This window comes from Carassius carassius, chromosome 13 (genome assembly GCF_963082965.1).
Source record: "Carassius carassius chromosome 13, fCarCar2.1, whole genome shotgun sequence".
In the NCBI taxonomy this organism is placed as follows: Eukaryota; Metazoa; Chordata; class Actinopteri; order Cypriniformes; family Cyprinidae; genus Carassius; species Carassius carassius.
In genome coordinates, this window is record NC_081767.1 from 7378110 (window position 1) to 7396686 (window position 18577).

The window sequence follows — 18577 nt, forward strand, 5'->3', positions numbered from 1 at the left end:
CTCGTCTCTTCTTAATTTTTCTCTTGTCTCATCTTGTCTTCCCCTTGTTCTCTCTGCTCCTTGTCTTATGTTGTTTTCACTTCTCTTCTCATTTCATCTTATCTCAGTTTCTTTTCTCTTATCCTCTCTCATTTTTTATTGAATCTTCTCTGTTCTTGTCTTTCTTGTCGTTATCTCCTCATCTCTTCACTTTTCTTGTCTTGTTTCTTAATTTTGTCCTCTCCTTTGTCTCTTCTCATCTCACCTTTGTCTCCTCTTCGCCTGTTCTTGTCTCATCTTCTCTCCTCTCTTCTCTTCATCTCATTTTGTCTTCATTGCTGATCTCATTTTAGTTTGTCTCTCATCTTTTACCGTCTCCTTTTCTATGTTCTAAGTTTGTCATTTTTACTCATCTTTTTCTCCCGCCTTGTCTCAGCTCATCTCATCTCTTCTGTTCTTCTTCTCTTGTCCTCTAGTCTCTTCTTATATCATCTTAGCTTGTTTCTTCTTTTCCTTTCACTTCTTTTTTTATGGTCTCATCACTTCTCTTCTCTTTTCTCCTCTCCACTTGTCTTGCCTCGATTTGTCTCTTCTCTTCACTCATCTGGTTGTATATTGTCTTTTTTCCTCTCCTTCACTTTTATTGTATATGTATTTTTCCATCTCATCTCATCTTCTCTACTCTATTTTCTCGTCACTGCTTGTCTCATTCACTTATATTGTCCATTCCTCTGATCTTTTCCTCTATTATCTCCTCTTTTGGTACTTATTAAGGTGATCCATTCATATTTATTAATATTTATTAAACTGAAGTTTTATCAGTGTTACAAACAGTGGCAAAACATTCCATCACAGTTGTTTATATCTGGCACCAAGCTTGGAAAATTTGGATATTGGCTAATGTCTTCTAAAAGCAGAAGAGAGAATGAATAAAGAGTAAGAGTCTGGGCTGTTTGTGCCGTGCACACTTGGGGGTGTAGGTTTGTGTCCCCTTGGAGCTGTCAGTATCTGAGGCAGTGATTGCTCAAAATCGGTGCCATCTGCCTGTCTGGCCAGGTGGCTTCTCAGGCTCCAGGATTCTCTGTGAGTGAGTGTGTGTGTGTGAGTGTGTGTGTGTGTGCTCATGCACATATGTTTGTTTGCCTGGCTTTTTTGTCTCTTTGTGGGGGATCTGAAGTCTGTCTGTCATGCAGAGCCCCATTTGTTGCACAGTGGTCTTTAACATGGCTGCAGTTCACACTGCCCCCGTGAGCAGAGGTCACGTGAGGTCATCTCAGCAGAGGATGGCAGTAAATTGTTGAAAGTCTGAAACAAAGCCCTGATGCCCACACTGATGGTCAGCAGACGCCCTGCAGGAACAACAAAACAGGATCACACTGCGTAGCGTGTCTCGGCACCTTATAGGTATCACTGCATTGATTCTGTTACTGTAGAAGCGCCACATTTCCAGAAATATTCAATATGAGTTTACATTTATTCATTTTTTTTTAGCTGACACTTTTATCCAAAGCGACTTACAATTGCTATATATGTCAGAGGTCACACGCCTCTGGAGCAACTAGGGGGTTAAGTGTCTTGCTCAGGGACACATTGGTGTCTCACAGTGGATTCGAACCCAGGTCTCTCACACCAAAGGCATGTGTCTTATCCACTGCGCCAATACCACCCCAGTTTGCCAAGTTCTACTTGTGCCCTGTGTTGTTTGGAGTGCTTTCATACTTAGGGCTGGGTATCGATTTTGATGCTTGATTTTGAACCGAAAAATGTCATTTGTCAATTGGTACCAAATTTTGATACCTAAGGGTATCTCGTCAATGTCATGAAACATGCTTAATGTGCCTAAATCAGTGCTGGTAATTAGCTCTGGTGAGGAATCAAGGAAAAACACTAGTTTACGCCGATTACACCCAGATACACACATGAGGCTGTAGTGTGTAAGCATCCCAACACCCATTGATGTACATTTACATTTTAAATAGCATTTTAATATGAAAAACGATCCTCGTCCATACTAACATTTCCACTGCGTTTCAGAAAAGATCTCTGTCCCAACTACATGACCAAAAACGCACATCATGTGACCATTCATGCACACTTTGCTTGTAATAACTTCAGATTGCGATCTAATGTGAGTTTTGGCCATATGTTGCTAAAATATGTTATTTGTAACCTTTTATATCAAGCTAATCACTACACCTTCTTAGCATTTCTCATGTAAACACACAGTAAAATAGGCAGAACCTCATGAAAATCACATACAAATTGTATAATGTCATAATTGTGTGTTTATTAGCTTCATGTCTTTTGGGTTTCATATGTACAGAACTGAACGCTGAAGTGTAATGGATGTACGTCATCAGAGACAGGACATGTTATGAATGCGTAATATGACTGACATATGAGCAGAGAATGAGCTTCCTCTGAATCAGAACAGCGATTGTGGAAGAGAAAACACAGGCAGACAGCGCTGGATGCAGCTAATGCTTAACAGTTAATCAATGGGAAATTCATAGAAATGGTTATTCTGTCTGAGCTACGCATTTTAAAATGAAACACACTAGTGTAAATGTAGCCAATGTGGAAACTGAAAACTATTTGAACTTTATTAAAACTACTTGCATTGATTTATTGTGTTGGTTACATTTTGTTCCTTTGCGCAGTAGTTCAGGAGTTGAGTTTTCGTGGTAATGTATTTCATAAAATTGGCGTAGAAAAAAATATATAATTCACAAGCTGGTATTGAAGTCAAGGTATCGGTATTGATATCAAAAATTTTTGAACGATGCAGCCCTTTTCACATCTGTGTTGATTGACACCAGAGTTTGGTTTGTTTGGATGATGAACTCTGTTTTCTGAACTTGGTTGTGGACATACAAACTATACCCAAGTTTGTTCGGACCAAGCTGTTGAAGCAAGTGTGAAATTAAATGTGTTTAAGGCCAAAAATAGCCATTGGATGGTGGTTATCCAATGTCAAAGACATTGGGGTGGCAGTGGCTCAGTGGTTCATGGAGGTTGTCTACAAACCGAAAGGTTGGTGGTTCAATCCCCGGCTCCACCTGGCCAAGTGTCGAGGTGTCCTTGCGCAAGACACCTAACCCCAGCTGCTCCCGATGAGCTGGATGGCGCCTTGAATGGCAGACACCACAGTCGGTGTATGAATGAGTGTGTGAATGGGTGAATGTGAGGCAAATTGTAAAGCGCTTTGGATGGCCATGGGGTCTGTTGAAAGCACTATATAAATGCAGTCCATTTTACCAAAGAAACTTTTTTTTTTTGTGATGTGACATACAGCCAAGTATGTTGACCCATACTCAGAATTCGTGCTCTGCATTTAACCCATCCAAAGTGCACACACACAGAGCAGTGAACACACACCGTGAACACACACCCAGAGCAGTGGGCAGCCATTTATGCTGTGGTGCCCAGGGAGCAGTTGGGGGTTCAATGCCTTGCTCAAGGGCACCTCAGTCATGGTATGCCGGCCCGAGATTCAAACCCACAACCCTAGGGTTAGGAGTTAAACTCTCTAACCACTAGTCCATGACTTCCCCATTGTTAACCTCAACTGACATATGGATTAAGCAAAATAATTAGTAAATGTTTTTTAAAGTGTGATTTAAAAATTTGATCTGACTATAAGGTGTTTTATTGTTAATTTAAGAGGCTATTATTCATTTAAGTTATTTTGGACTCAAGGTTGACATGTTGGTATTGAAGCCTGCAATCTTTGTTTTGTCCTCTACTGAATAAATCAATAAAATGTAAATTGTGTGTTTCAATCCTAACATGACATAGTTTTCTGCTAGTTTGTAGCTGGTCTGCAGTCAGTTCTTTCCATAACTGTGCAGTGTTTGTGAAAGGAGTGGTTGTGTGTTGGACTACTGAGGCATTTCTTGGTGTTGTGACTGTGGCTGTAGTGTGTTTGTGGATGACCACTGAGGTCCTTCCGTTCATCCTTACTCTGTGGCTTGGGATCTACAGGTCACTGTGGTTTGTTTCTTTGCTCCAACAGAGACAGCTTGTTTGCAGAATTGATTTCCCTTTTCATACTCTGGACTTTCTATTGTTGTTATTGCATTAAGAATTATTAGTAGAGATTGACATGTGATCTCAACATGGCTGCCCCATGACCTACTGCTTCTTTTTAGGTCACTTGTATGATTTTTTTTTATCTCATGTGACTGCACATCATTAAAATGTTTAAAATACATCTAATTGCTGATTTGTAAAATAATTATGGTTTCATTTTCAAATGAATAAGTATTTGATTCCTTTAAACATACAGTATGGGATTTTTGGCCACCAGGGGTCACTCAATCAAAATAATAACATAAGACGTACCTTGATGACGTCGGGAAAGAGCGTGGGCTCATGGGAGTTGTTGTCATTGGAACACGCGCTCTGTCGCTCCCCACATTCTGCACTTATTTTAAGTTAGTATTTTGACAATCACGTCTTTTCGAACGGAGAGATATATGAATTATCAGACCCCTATCAAATCAATATTCCATCTAGCTAGTAGTAATATATGTTAAAAAACACGGTCGCCTTTAGTTAATAATTATAATTACGTTTATACTATGATATCGAACAAGATAGTGAACTGCATTCAAAGCTACATTATCCAGCTAGATATAGAACAAATGTGGATTTAGATTATACTATACATGAGAGCTAGTCCGTCTGTGTTTTACACAAGACATCATCGTTTCACAAAATATGCGGATAGATACAGTTAGCTGAATGGATGCATACCTGTTTATTAGAATGCAAGCGAGTTCGGCATCTCTCTGTAGTTTCAGCTTGTCACGAAGCTCTCTCCATCTTGGAAATGCAGCTCCAATATTTACCCGAGTCTTGTTTCTTCTCTTGTCTCAAAACCTTCTCGGGTAATTTATTTCACCCATACGTTTGCGCTTCACAGAACGTGCAGGCAAAGCATAATCATGATACATAACTGAGTTATTGATTGAGGTATAAATACTAATATAAACAATATAAATATAGAAATATAACACTCTCGATCAAGGCTAGCTACTACCTTTTCTTTTTCGTCTCTTCTTTGCTTCTGTTCACCTTTGTATTTGGCGTTCAGCCGGGTTCCGCAGGAAGTTAGATAAACTAGAGGGGTCAAAGGTTATATGACGCCTTAGACAGGCGACAAAACGGAAATAAAGAAACGTGCCATGTCTTCTAATTAAACTATAATTTTCTCCGAATTTGAAAGTTTGTGGAAACTGTTGGGATAATGTAAGTACACAACTAAAAAAAATATATAAAATACATATAGTGATTTCTGCTATTTTTAAAGCAGAAAAATTACATATTGTGCCTTTAATACTTTGGATCTTACACATTTATTTTACTCTATTTAAATCAGCTTTGCAGACTTCCACTTTTTCACCTAAATTCTAAATACAGATACTGCATGGACCAACTTATAAGCAAGCCCTGAAGTAATTTATAGACCTTTTAGTTTTACAGTCTTTTTATAGCTGAAATTCTTAGAAAGTTTTCCATTATTGTCAGAATAAACAAACATGTATGAATTCTGTGGATTTGTGTGAGCCTGGTAATGATTAAGCCTCTGGCTTAAGTTTTTTTTTTACTTCTAGATTGAGTGGTTATCGAGAATTATCCCATTGATTTAAGACATTAATGGGGCAATATCGATACATTTCAAGCTTTTCAGTTTAATTCTCATAGTTTTCTTTATCTCTGATTCTCCCTCTCTTAGCATCTGTGTGTTGGAGAGAATATGTGTTTCCTTCAGTCAGGTTTTTGGAGTATTCATCTCACAAAAAATGTCATCAAGCCCAAAGATCCAGTATATCGTATTCCTCTGTCATGCTCTCATATAAAGCAAACAAACCCGATGGGGAATTTATTTGCTGTCAAGACACCATCTTATGTGTTCATTCATTTATTTGTCTGTTTTATTGTTTAGGAGTACGAGTCAGATATAGACACGACGGTTTCCTCTGGAAAGATTTTCTCTTGGACACAGTAGAGGTCTTAAGACTCAATCTTGCAATTACTTATTGATTGTTGTCAGGAATTTGGAAACATGGTGGATGCAGGACTGTTATTATTTCGTCACTCAGGTTTTGTGGTGGTGAGATTGTTCAAGCGCATTGTTTAGCTGAGTCATATCAGTAGCCGTTATATGGAGTCAAGGGTTATTGGAGGGGCCATGGGAATGAAAATACACACTCAAGCTCGAGTTTCACTGGAAATTTCCGTTCACTGCATGACTGTGTATAACTACAACTATAGCTATCTTTAGAATAGCATGTTACCATGCTGTTTTCACAGTATGCACTATGTATACTGTGCTCAGTATACACATTTTTCCTGTACATATTTGCACTTTTTTATAGAAATAGTATTGAGGTTTTCGAAAATGTTTGGGATCACATATATGGAGCTCATGCATTAACATCAAGGCCCTGCATTAACCCTGGCCCTCAAACAAACCAGCTTGCTTCTTTTGACAGTGGTCCAAACAAACCCTCTGTCATTTCCCATGCTCCCACTCAGAACAGCACTTAAGTTGCTACAAAGAAACCGAGCACTTTAAAATTTACATATGACCTTTGAATATAGTGATAACTGTAGAATCTAGAATCGCTGCATGAAAGGCCTTGGGCAAGACAACTCAGGTGTGAAAACACTGAATGGAGCCAGGGCCTTTTGAAGAGTTCAGTGTTGTGGATTCTCTTGTGTGAAAATCTCCTCTCGTGAAGTTGTGAAAGGGAATGGAAGAAGCAGATGGATATCTGAATTTTACATTCACATCTGTTACTCCTCAATCTCTCTTTTCATCTAAAGTTAGGTGATAAAAAGTGCACCAAGTTTTCCACTGAGAAAAAAATGAATAAAAAGTGTTTTGTGCAGTGGTGTCTCCACACCAATAGGTGTCAGTATAAAGTCTAAGACCACAGTCATGTGGTAAGTGAAGCCAAACAAATTACTCTAAGCACTCAAGGTTTTTTTCCGAAAGCTATAGGTAGCTAACTTGTTGCCCTTTTGCTCTATCGGGCAATGGCTTTGTAGGCAGCATTTTTACACAAAGGGTACCTCACTAAATGATTTCAGACAGATTTCTGAGGCAGCATAATGGTTTAATGATCTACAACAAAATAGAGAGAGCTGAATATTTAATTATTACATTTATGCTGCCTTCAAAAATCTGATGATGGTATCTCAGTAGACAAGATGTCACATAATCATTGGATTTGGATGTGCATATGCTACTTGCGGAAGCAGCATTTTTCAGCTTTTGGACACAGCCAAGTGCATGCATGGTCCAGTTGGTAAATGGCGTAACTGCACCATTGTGCTGCCAAAACAGCATTTTTGCATTGATGGGCTTTCAAAAGTGACTGTATTATGACAAAACAGCGTATACCATCTTGACTTTTAACACTCATGACTTTGAACCTACTTTGTAAGTTTGTGTTGCTCTAACTTGATTCTCTTGGCTGAAATTTTTGATTTTTATTTATTGATTTTGTACTTTTCCTTGGTATGCTTGAGAGAACAGTTCTTGCAGTGTGCATTTCCATAGACGCTTGTCTATCAAAGGGTACATACCGTACTACCTGTGTCACTGAGTCAGCATTTAGACTCAAATCTGACTTTTCTGTCTGCATGCATCTGTCAGGGAATGTAGTCTTAATAATAGTTGACCCATAAACTCTCGAAGTTGGATTTAAATGGCAGTGAAGGCAATTGTGCATATTTTCAAAAGAGTGCTGTGATTTGCTCTTCTGTGACTGTTGAGAACAGAAAGAGATCAATCTTATCTTGTAACTATGTGTGATTAAGTATATAATCATCTTTACGCTTGGTTTATGTCATTTCCTTCAGTGACAATATATGTTTCTATAACAGTAACTGCATACTGTATCTCATTTGGAGACAGGAATGGGTTTGTGTGATAAAGTATTAGAGTGCTATCTTATGGCCTCATAGGCAGAGCACAGACACATTTGTTGTCAAATGTTTGTGTAACGTGTTCATAGTTAATGTGTTTCTCTACACCTGTGGTAGCTCTTTTAGGACACCTGTGTGACTGACTTAATCCACTAAAAACCACTAAAAAGTCGGTTTGGAGATAAACGTTGAATAATTTTTGAATCATTGCTCTGTATTTTTTACTAGTTACAGCTCTGCTAATTTTACAGTTTACATATCAGACTTTAAGCTTTTTTAATAATGCTAATATAATGCCAGTAACAATGTGTTTTTCATAGGAGGGGAAGAAGAAATTTGACAAGGAGGCGGAAAAGTACTATTCCTCACTGGAAAAACATCTCAACCTGTCGTCCAGAAAAAAAGAATCGGCTCTCCAAGAGGTGATTCATTTCACAAATAAGACTAGATCTGCATGTTCCGAAGGAAATACCAGTGCTTACTTGGCATCAAAAGAATTATAGTAAGCTCGGGTTTAGCTTTTAGTCTTAGTTTTGAGTTAGTACTGCATTTGAAGTGTCTGACCATCATGACATCTTGCTTTCTGTCTGCTGTGCACTAAACAAGTAACTACAAGGACCAATCAAAATTTAGTATGCAAACCAATGCGATATAGACAACTATTCACATTTATTTATTTATTAAAACAGAATCAACAGCATGTGTAAAACCGAAACTGTGTAAATTGCTTATGATCACATTTTTAGATGAGGTAGGACTAGGCATATTAACTTTTATAGTTTTTATAGTCCTTGGTGTTCTTTTTGCAACTTGAAAGCCAAAAATTTTATTTTTTCCTTTCCTTTTTTTCATTTTTGGATGAATAATCCTTTAGAAAACATCAGTGTTTAAAAGCTTTAGTTCTTTTATTTTTCATGCTGTTCAAAGATGTTCCTGTGCATTTTTTTAGCTTGTCATCACTCACATTCTCACAAAGCTGAGCCAGAAATGCTCACATGTAATCATTAACCAAAGCCCAAACACGTCCAAATGAGTGTTCAAGCCTGGCAGCCATCACTTTCTGTCCGTCTCTCCGGTAACAGCGCTCTTTGTTTGTTTGCAGGCTGATGCCCAGATTGATAAGGAAAGGCAGCTCTTTTATGATGCCTCTCTAGAATACGTCTTCAAAATCCAGGTGGTTCAAGAGAAGAAGAAATTTGAATTTGTTGAGCCGGTAAGATCTTTGTGATACATAAAATCACTTTTTATATTAAATTTGAAGTTCACAAATCACTCTTATGCACATAAGCACAGAAAAAACATGTATTCAAATGTGTCTATTGAAAAAGAAATCAGAAGCCCATCATGCAGTGTAATGCAACGAAAATCAATCCATCTGGTCAATAATGGTTTTGTAGTGAACAGAAAGTAGCTGGACAGTTTATGACCACTGAAGTGGTAATGCCAACTTACAACTTACTCATTTCCTGTTTCACAATAACCCCCTGATCTATTAAAGGTACCTGTCACTCAAAAATTCACTGTCATATTGTTCCAAACCCTGGATGACTTTCTTTATCTGTGGAAGACTAGGTATTTTGAAGAATGTTGCTAATCAAAGTTTTTGGTTGCCATTGACTTTCATCGAATGGGAAAAAAGACATTGAGACATTTCTAAAAATATCTTCCACAGAAATAAAAAAAAAAAGTTGGGACAACATAATGGTGGGTCAATGATGACAGAATGATGACTTTGCATTTTTAGGAGAACCTAACATGCACTGGCCTGTAAAAAAAATATCCATTTAAATTCAATCCATTAGGAAAGAAAAATCTCAAATGAGATCTTTTTCTAAGCAGCAATGAGATATATTGAGATTTCTGATACCTTCTGCTTCTCCGATTTTTCTCCAGAAAAGACCACATTAACCTCAAGTATGTCTCCTCTGGAGTTTCAGAAGAGTCTGGGACTGTGCTCATATTTGACAAGATAACTGCAACCAAAAGTCACACATTTTAATATGAGCTTAAACTTGTTCACCCAAATTGGTCCAATACCAGTGATCTGAACTGTTATCCATGATGTCAAGTTCTTCTAATGAATCTTTGAAGGAACATCTGAGGCAGACTTGACCCTTCCTCTTAACTTGAAACAATGACTGAAATATTTTTGCTATTAAACACAGGAGAAGAACAGATCTTTATGTTCTTTTTTTCAGCCCTTTTCATGTTTTACCTTTTAAATCTCCACTCAGCTGACAGCTCGCGTGAAATACACAACAGCTGGACCTCACATATTATAGCAGCGGACAGAATTTGCATGACTCATTTCTGCATTAAGCATATTTATATGCATATATGTGTGTGATAAAATGAGGCAGAGAATGTGCTGTGTAGATTTAGAGGGGCATTCAGTGTTTATCACCTGAAATGGGAAAAAAGACGCTGTTAATCTCCCAGAAGCACCGCATTCTGGTCTGCTCTTGAGTTTCAGGGTGTGACTTTTGCTGAAGTCACTATCAGAAAGTCAAATCTTTGAATAAGCGTTAAGTATGAGAGAGCTGGGATAACTGTTATGATTAATAAGTGGGGCTTTATAGTCTTAACGTTATGCATTCACCGTGCACTGAAAAAAATGGCTTTGAAACAATTTTCACTCAGAAATTGCTATTAAATGTCACAAGCTATTACAATAAAAATGCAAGTAACACATTGATTTAAGCATGAAATTTTGAAATAGATGGACTGAAATTGTATTTTCTTGTAAAACATGCTCCAAAAACCAATAACTGGAAAATTATAAATTTCAGTGTACGTCAGTTCTATGCAGTAACCTTTTTTTCTCAATAATTAATTTGGTAAATGAAGTAAATGCCTTCTTAGTAATTTGAAGTTGTAGGGATCAGATTTTATTTTCAAAATCATAGCATGTGTCGCTTCTCCAAATCTGACTTGTACTGACACCTAGTGGTGTAGATGCAGAAACATGCAAAAGGAATAGTTTCCTGTTACCGATGCTACTGTAAAAATGGATTATTCACCGGAAGGCATGATACATTTTTATTTGTCAGTGAAAAAAATCCTGCAACAGAATTTACAGAAGATTTACAGAAATACAGCAAAATAGTATTTGGCTGGTCATGTGATCTCAACATGGCTGCCCCCATGAGGGGACCCGCTCCATGTAAAATAAAGAGTTTTTATTAAGACTACAGTCTTCTTATTAAGACAATTCACATTGTAAACATTTTACAAAGGTACTATTTATTTATTTAATTAATTAATTCTGTCTTTTGTTGAGGATAAATACACTTTGTATTTTGTAGCAGTAGTTAGAGAACTTTACAATGAATTTTGTGTGAAGTCGTGTCAGTGTTTTGACTGAGCAGTTATGTAAAACCTTCAGAATTTACAAACTTACTCAAAACATTGTGAAATCTCTGTTTGCACTGAGAAAGAGGTAGAGATGTTGTGTAACAGGCATATGATGGAAACTTGTTATTTACATCTTGTTGCATTTATATTTTGCTCGGGTTGCAGCTCTTGGCCTTCCTACAGGGTCTGTTCACATTCTACCATGAGGGTTATGAGCTGGCCCACGATTTTGAGCCCTACAAACAACAGCTACAGTTTAACCTACAGAATGTAAGTACAGTACATCTCTTGCAAGTCATGCAGCTTCTCTTTCACTTTTTCACTTACTGTTGACCAAAAATGGTTTTACTTTTGAAAATATATTTAAAGCCACATGTTGTGATGCCTGGCACATATAAAATGTTTTGCTTTCATTTTGCCCTCTCTTTTTTTAATGCTGTAACCTGCTCCGTGTGTCTTTGATCAATATTGGCCTGTAATAAAACCACTTCCTGCTGCTCGTCAGCATCTCGGTGTCTGGGCGCCGTGACCTTTGTCCCTTTCATTGCATCACTGTCACTATAAACTCAAAGCAGATGTGGTGTCACAAAATTTCAGCTTGTTCTAAAGCACAAAAGACGAGTGCTGCAGCACTGCGGCATATATAGGCTGAAACAACACTGCTGTGAAGACGTGAGGCATTAGCCTTAACAGTAATTCACTACCGCGGGACAAGCACCTTTAATATTGTAGGAGTGGCATTGATAATTCACAGTGATGTATTTGGCTGGGATGTCAGTATCTCTAGAGGAAAAAAGAAGGAGATGAAGCCATTTCTTTACAGCAAACTGTGAAAGACAATTTGAATGCACTTGGTGTGTACATATATGAATATATATATGAGATCATTCATGACTTTGTGTGCATTTGTTAAGTAATGGATAAAGCATGTCCAGCTGGTTGTTATTGAAAAATATACCCAGACAGGGTTAATCAGGTCTTTTATCACCCGGAGGGGTTTATTTTGTGATAACCACCATCTGGATGTACATTATCCAGCTTATTATGAGGCTGCTTGCCACATAAGTAAATAATTGGACACAAAATATTGAATTGAGTCGAAATATTTCATTAGCTCATTTGTAAATCTTCCTCAAAGAAAACTGTCCCTTTTAGCCACAACAAACTACTTATTTCAAATAAATAGGTACCTGGACATGAAATATTGATTTTTAGTTGAAAATGGTTTAAAATCCATTACAGTGCACTAGGAGAGCACTACACATGACTGCAGTACTATTACTGAAATCTTCCGATTTAATTTTCAACACAAATGCTAAATGGCACACAAAATGGCACCAGTTGAATTTGAACGGAACAAGAGATAATGAGTCTGCGGTGTGTTATGAGATGAAAGAAATGGCAGCTTCAGATATCAGAATGAGCTGTCTGTTATACAGCGTTGCTATTGACGAAAGTCATTATCAGGAAACATTAGACCTTGGAATGCTGCAATTGACAATCAGAATCAAGTATTCCAGAGAATCCTTTAATAAACACCTAGCTGCGGATCATCTTGCCTGCATGGAAACTCCATTGATGTTTGCAGTGCACAATTTGAAATATCAACGATATCACCTCTTTGCTGAGAAATGTAGCTTTTATTCATTAAAAGTCAGAGGGCAGTGTTGATGACAAGTCTCTGTGCTCCTGAATGTTTTCTATGTGATTGTCTCTTATTGTCTGATTTTCAAATCCATTTTTGTTTCAAATCAAAGTTGATTCACCTCGTAGATTGATTCACCTTTGGTTTATGGCTTAAAACTCTTTAATGATGATTGTTTGTTGGGAGAGAATTCACTTTTAGACCAACACAAGCAATAGCAAGCTGTATGTTAGTCATGTTGTCCTCTGTTAGATGCCAGCTGCATTACTCCAATATGATTTCAGGTCATTTTCGGCAAATGGTTTATTTATTTATGGCAAATAATAAAGATGATTTTCTCCTTAACCACCAATAACAATAGAATTTTGATGAACTTTTGTTTTGAAGAGCATGCTAAAAGTTTCACAGATAACCTAAGTTTCTTTGAAGACACTAACAAAAAATGATCATCTTGGTTTTAGTAGTACTGTGGTATTCTATACAGTACCTTTGAACACCATACATGCACATGGTAGACATTCAGGACCATCAGTTTACCTTGTAAGGCTTCTCTAAAGGTTAAAGCTGTTAGAATACCTAGTTTGGGCCAAAATCAAAGGCAGCATCACATGTATTCTTTGGAGATAAGGAAAATCCCGGGATGCATAATGCCCAGAATGCAACTAAGTTGGCAAAGTCTAAAGAAATGGTAATTATAAATATGCTATTAAGTTTTTTGTTTTGTTTTTGTTTTTTTTATATCTATTTCAAATTGGACTGTCACACAAAATGTGTAACATCCAACACTATAATGCACAATAATGACTGCCAACTTCTTAGCAGTCTTTTGTTCTAAAAAATAGTTTACTGTAACAATAATAAATATAGCTGCAAGCAGCAATTACGGGGCCAGGCACTCCAGCGGCAAAATTAGGAGTTAACCATGGCATTATGAGCATCAGACCAAATGCAACAATGAGTAATAAAAGCAATTTTAGGATGACTGTTATTGAATTGGCTGAAAAATCATAAATTTAATCTCTAGTAATATGATTAAATGGCTTATCACTTTTGACCAACAGGTGGCGCTTTAATCAAATCATTTTGGTGTGTTTTGTGTGAGGTGACAATTGCAGACACAAAGTATGTTGCCATTATGTCAATGCGTCACAAAGATATAGCCTCAGACTAATTTTGGCACCATGTCTAAAATGTGTAACTGTACGAAAACAGTTTCGTCAATCAACACGAAATGCATAACTTTTTGTCAGCACAGTCTGAAGATGATCTGACTCGATTTTGGTGAAGATTGGACCAACAGATGAGGAGGTGTTAGAAAAAGTAGGTTTTTAACATACAGTAAATCAAAATGGCGGACAGGGAATTCAGATTTCCTAAGCAAAAATGGGTATATATGTTGTCGGCACGACCCAAGGAATATTTTGAGACCAGTTTTAAAATAACAATAGCCTAATAAAATTAAAAGTTATTAGCATTTTTGTAAAATACAATAAATGTCTTATTACTCTTTACAAATTTGGTGAAAATCGGACCAACAGGACAGGAAGTTCAGCCAATATTGGTATCTGTGTTCTCGTCATGATCCAAGGGATATATCAATATCAGTCCGATTACTATAGGTTAATGTAAGCAAAAGTTATTAGCATTTTTCTAAATTTCATTATAACTTTTGACCACAAAGTTGAATCACCTCATAGCTGTTTGGTTCTTGGGTTTAAATTCTTAAAAGAATTTACATTTTTGTAATTAGTTTCGTAACGATACGCTAATGCGTTCATAAAATACAGCATTTTAGAACATAATTCAAAATGGCCGATGCCCAAAATGGCTGACATGGGCATGATGCACCAAATTTAAAGAGACCAGTTTTGTGATTTTTGGCCAAAGCATTCAGAAGTTATGAGCAAACATATGCATTTTTCATATCTCCTGACCACTAGGGGGCACAGCGCCAAAACACTTCAGGTAGTCTCAGGTCATGCCGTTGTGGAGATATAGCCTCATGTCCACTTTTGCAGGCTTTTTGTAGAATTCGTTCACATGCTATTCAAAAATGGTATGACTAATCAACTTGAATTCCATAACTTTTTGCCAGTAGGGCCTGAAGATGATATGGTTTCATTTTCATCTGTTTAATGGCCTAGGACGAGTTCGAAAAAGTAATTTTTACGAACAATTGAAAATAGTGAAAAAACTAAACCTTACGATTTTTGAATTTTGGTTTTGTGAATTAAAATTTTGTGGCTAATGGTTCAAAAGTTAATAGCATAAAATTTTTGAAAGTTTAGACAAGTGGTGGCGCTAGAGAGTTTGAGTTAGAGACTCCAAATTTGCTATGGGAACTTTTCCCTCTGTCCTCTATCAGTGTGCCAAATTTCACAACTTTCCCGCAAGCGGTTCTATAGGCTTCCATTGACTTGAAGCGGAAGAAAAAAAATCACGCAAACGGATACAATAGGTGCCTAAGCACCTTTGGTGCTTGGCCCCTAATAAAATAAAAAATCTTAAGAAAAGTTGAGAAAAAGTTGAGTCACGACTTAACAAACTTTAATTTGAAGCAATAAAAAAGTATTCAAAGTCAAATGGGCTAAAATCTCATTTACCTTTTTTTTCTGAAACAGATCATTGTGATTCTGGCAATGTTTTTATTATGCTGCTTTTGTACTTAAAGGGCCAATTCAGAAATGAAATATCTGGTGAGTGGCTCAAAAATTTGAATACTATTTTGCATTCGAAAATAGTGTACCATCTACACTAAACCCTACCTTAAACCTAACCGATAGTGTTAGCATGCACATACTGTAAAAATGCATTTACTGAAGCAACCATGTCTTTTTAGCTTGCTTCTACAAATCTTTCAGCTCTTTCATCATGACTAGTGTTTCATGAGACCGTACCTGGTGAGTTACTGAGCAAGTTAGAAAAAGCCATGCATATGGAGCTGATTGTATGCAAACATCAAAATGTATTAGTTTATAAATCATGCGCTATATCTTTTGAAACAGAGATTCTCTTTCCTATGCATTTCTGTATACTGTAGATGTCTATTATTGTATACTTATTTTAGTCCCATGTCTGGTTTTAAATGTATTTGCATCTTTCAGATTAAATCTTATTCTAAAATGGCAGTTGCAGTGCTGATACACGATTCCCATGATCTGTTGTTATACATGTGTTTTTGTTTGTTGGATGAAGACAAGAAACAACTTTCTGAGCACCAAGCAAGAAGTAGAAAATCTGATGAACAGAGTCCGATCTGCAGATCAAGACCAGAATCCCCCTGGCCAGTGGACAATGGAAGGCTACCTCTATATCCAGGAGAAACGTGAGTGTTAAATGAACTGACTACAATCTTTTAGGCTCTAAGAATGAGCAGAAGGACAGACAGTCTGAGGCCTTCCATACCAAACACTTTTTTAAAAATATGATAAGTCTAGAATTTGGTTTTCATGCATCTTCATTTTTATCTTCCCTAAGTGACCTCACTCTGTTCTTATCCTGTCTTTTTTCCTTTTCCTTCCTACTGCAGAGGAAATGCCAGAATTAAATTGCTGTCCTCATGTAAACAGTTAGATTGCTTTTGATTAATATTATAAAATCTCAGATAAGACAGTGAAAGACCTGGTCTAGAAAAGGATAATATTGCCCTCTAGTGGATGGATACATAACACACAGTTATTACAAAAAAATAATGTAAAATATAATTTATAATTTTTTTATTGTCTGTAGATTGTAAAATGAAAACATATTAAATAACCACACTAAAGAAATAAAAAGTAGAGATACATATTATATTCACACTTTTTTAAACATTTGAATTAAACATTCTATATTATTCTATAAATTTTAATAAAAATGTACATTAAAGCTAATAGAAGAAAACTGAGTTTGCTGCAGTCCATGATATTGCTTGCATATCTATAATGTATTGTGTTATTGTAAATGCATTTCCTTATTTTTGTAATAACTGTAATATTCACAAAAGTTATATGTGTGTGTGTGTGTGTGTGTGTGTGTGTGTGTGTGTGTGTGTGTGTGTGTGTGTGTGTGTGTGTGCGTTTGTGTGTGTGTGTGTGTGTGTGTGTGTGTGTGTGCGTGTGTGTGTGTGTGTGCGTGTGTGTTGTCATTCATTCAAATTTTAGAGTTTGAGCGCTTACACATGATTATGTTTTTCCAAGCAAGTATATCGTTTTGCACATCTCATGTGTGTGTTGCAGGGCCGTTGGGATGCACATGGACACGCCATTTTTGTACATTTGAAAAAGGCTGCAACACATTCAGCATGTGCAACACAGAGGCAAAACCCACAGCTAAACAGGTACAAAGATGTTCATATTTCAGTGTCCGGAGGAGCAGAGTTGCTGTTTGCATCAGGTCCTAACTTTCTGTTTCTCTCTTTTCACAGAACGGAGTCATGTCAAATCCCACAGAGAAGTTCAGACTGAAGTCCTGTATCAGGAGGAAGACTGACTCGATTGATAAGCGCTTCTGTTTTGACATTGAGGTGGTTGAAAGGTGGGTGTCTGCACTGACAACACAGCACAGGTGTTTCACTCCCTGAGAAATATTTCACCCAAAAATGGACATTTTGGACATTTTTATTCACCCTCATGTTGTTATGAACCTGTGTGACTGTCTGATTGCTTTATAATATCGCCTTTTGTGTTTTATGAGTCATACAGGTTTGTAACTAAAAGAGGGAGAGTAAATGAAAACCATCTACATTTCATTTTTGGATGAATTTTTCCTTCTTGTTTTAAGAGTGGCCTGCATTTCTATTTCCTGCATGCTTCTTGTGTCTTTTATTTCACACTATATTATCTGTCTTCTGTATATTTCAGCTGTATAATTTTCTCCTTTTTTATTTACATCTGCCTTCATGGCACAGTCTTACGATATTAGGTGGCAAATAAGCATTTGTGCATGCATATTAGAACGTGCACATTCTACTAATACTCAGTCCATCTGTGTGTAGCAAATGTATCTTCTTGTGTGTTCATGAACTTTGCCACCTAGTGTAAGGTTGCACTGTTGTTTTTCTGACAGTTTACCTTGTGCTGTATGTGCCCATTTCCCCTGTCCCTTCTCTGTGTTTATTTCAATCTAGAAATACCATCTATCGTGGATCTCTTTTCAGACCACTGCAATTTTTCTGTAAAGCCCGGTATGTGACCAGACCAGAAGCATGTTTTAGTGCATGTGTGCTGCTTGTGATCTCATGCATTCGAAACCCCACGCTGATCCAAGCTCATTTCTCACTCCGATGGTTTTAAAGGATTGCATGTTGAAAATCCAACACATTGCCTGCACCTGTAATTGGTGGGATAACAGTTTAATTTGATTTAACTGGCTGAGTGATTTTTGATCTGGAACTCACATTATCGCTTGACATCAAGGAGCAAACATCACATCATCAAATCAACATTAGTTATAGCCACACCAGGCTAGAGTTAGGACAAGATGGAGAGGAAACATCCAATGATAGAATTAAGACCTACCAAGAAAACCTTTTAAGGCATCATCCAATGCAAAGGCCCAAAATGCCTTTAGTTCTTTAGTTCATTTGAGTTTAATTTGTTCTGAATTATATTGGATTTTCCAAAATAGAACTATTGCAAATATACATCTTGCATTTACGGACTGAAATTATTCAATGAT

General features: G+C 37.0%; 1 protein-coding gene across 7 annotated transcripts in view; it reads left to right on the forward strand.

The window, feature by feature from the left end:
* The window catches only part of LOC132155896 (rho GTPase-activating protein 42), a 114504-nt gene that overhangs the window by 71983 nt on the left and 23944 nt on the right, over nucleotides 1-18577 (forward strand). For 4 of the 7 annotated variants that reach the window (XM_059564658.1, XM_059564657.1, XM_059564660.1 and 1 more), the window contains exons 5-11: nucleotides 8241-8342; nucleotides 9023-9133; nucleotides 11440-11544; nucleotides 16115-16244; nucleotides 17137-17237; nucleotides 17325-17434; nucleotides 18027-18083. In XM_059564658.1, the coding sequence (XP_059420641.1) occupies nucleotides 8241-8342; nucleotides 9023-9133; nucleotides 11440-11544; nucleotides 16115-16244; nucleotides 17137-17237; nucleotides 17325-17434; nucleotides 18027-18083 (716 nt within the window). The remainder of the gene's footprint in view (nucleotides 1-8240; nucleotides 8343-9022; nucleotides 9134-11439; nucleotides 11545-16114; nucleotides 16245-17136; nucleotides 17238-17324; nucleotides 17435-18026; nucleotides 18084-18577) is intronic. The other 3 variants (XM_059564661.1, XM_059564663.1, XM_059564662.1) reach the window with 1 other exon arrangement.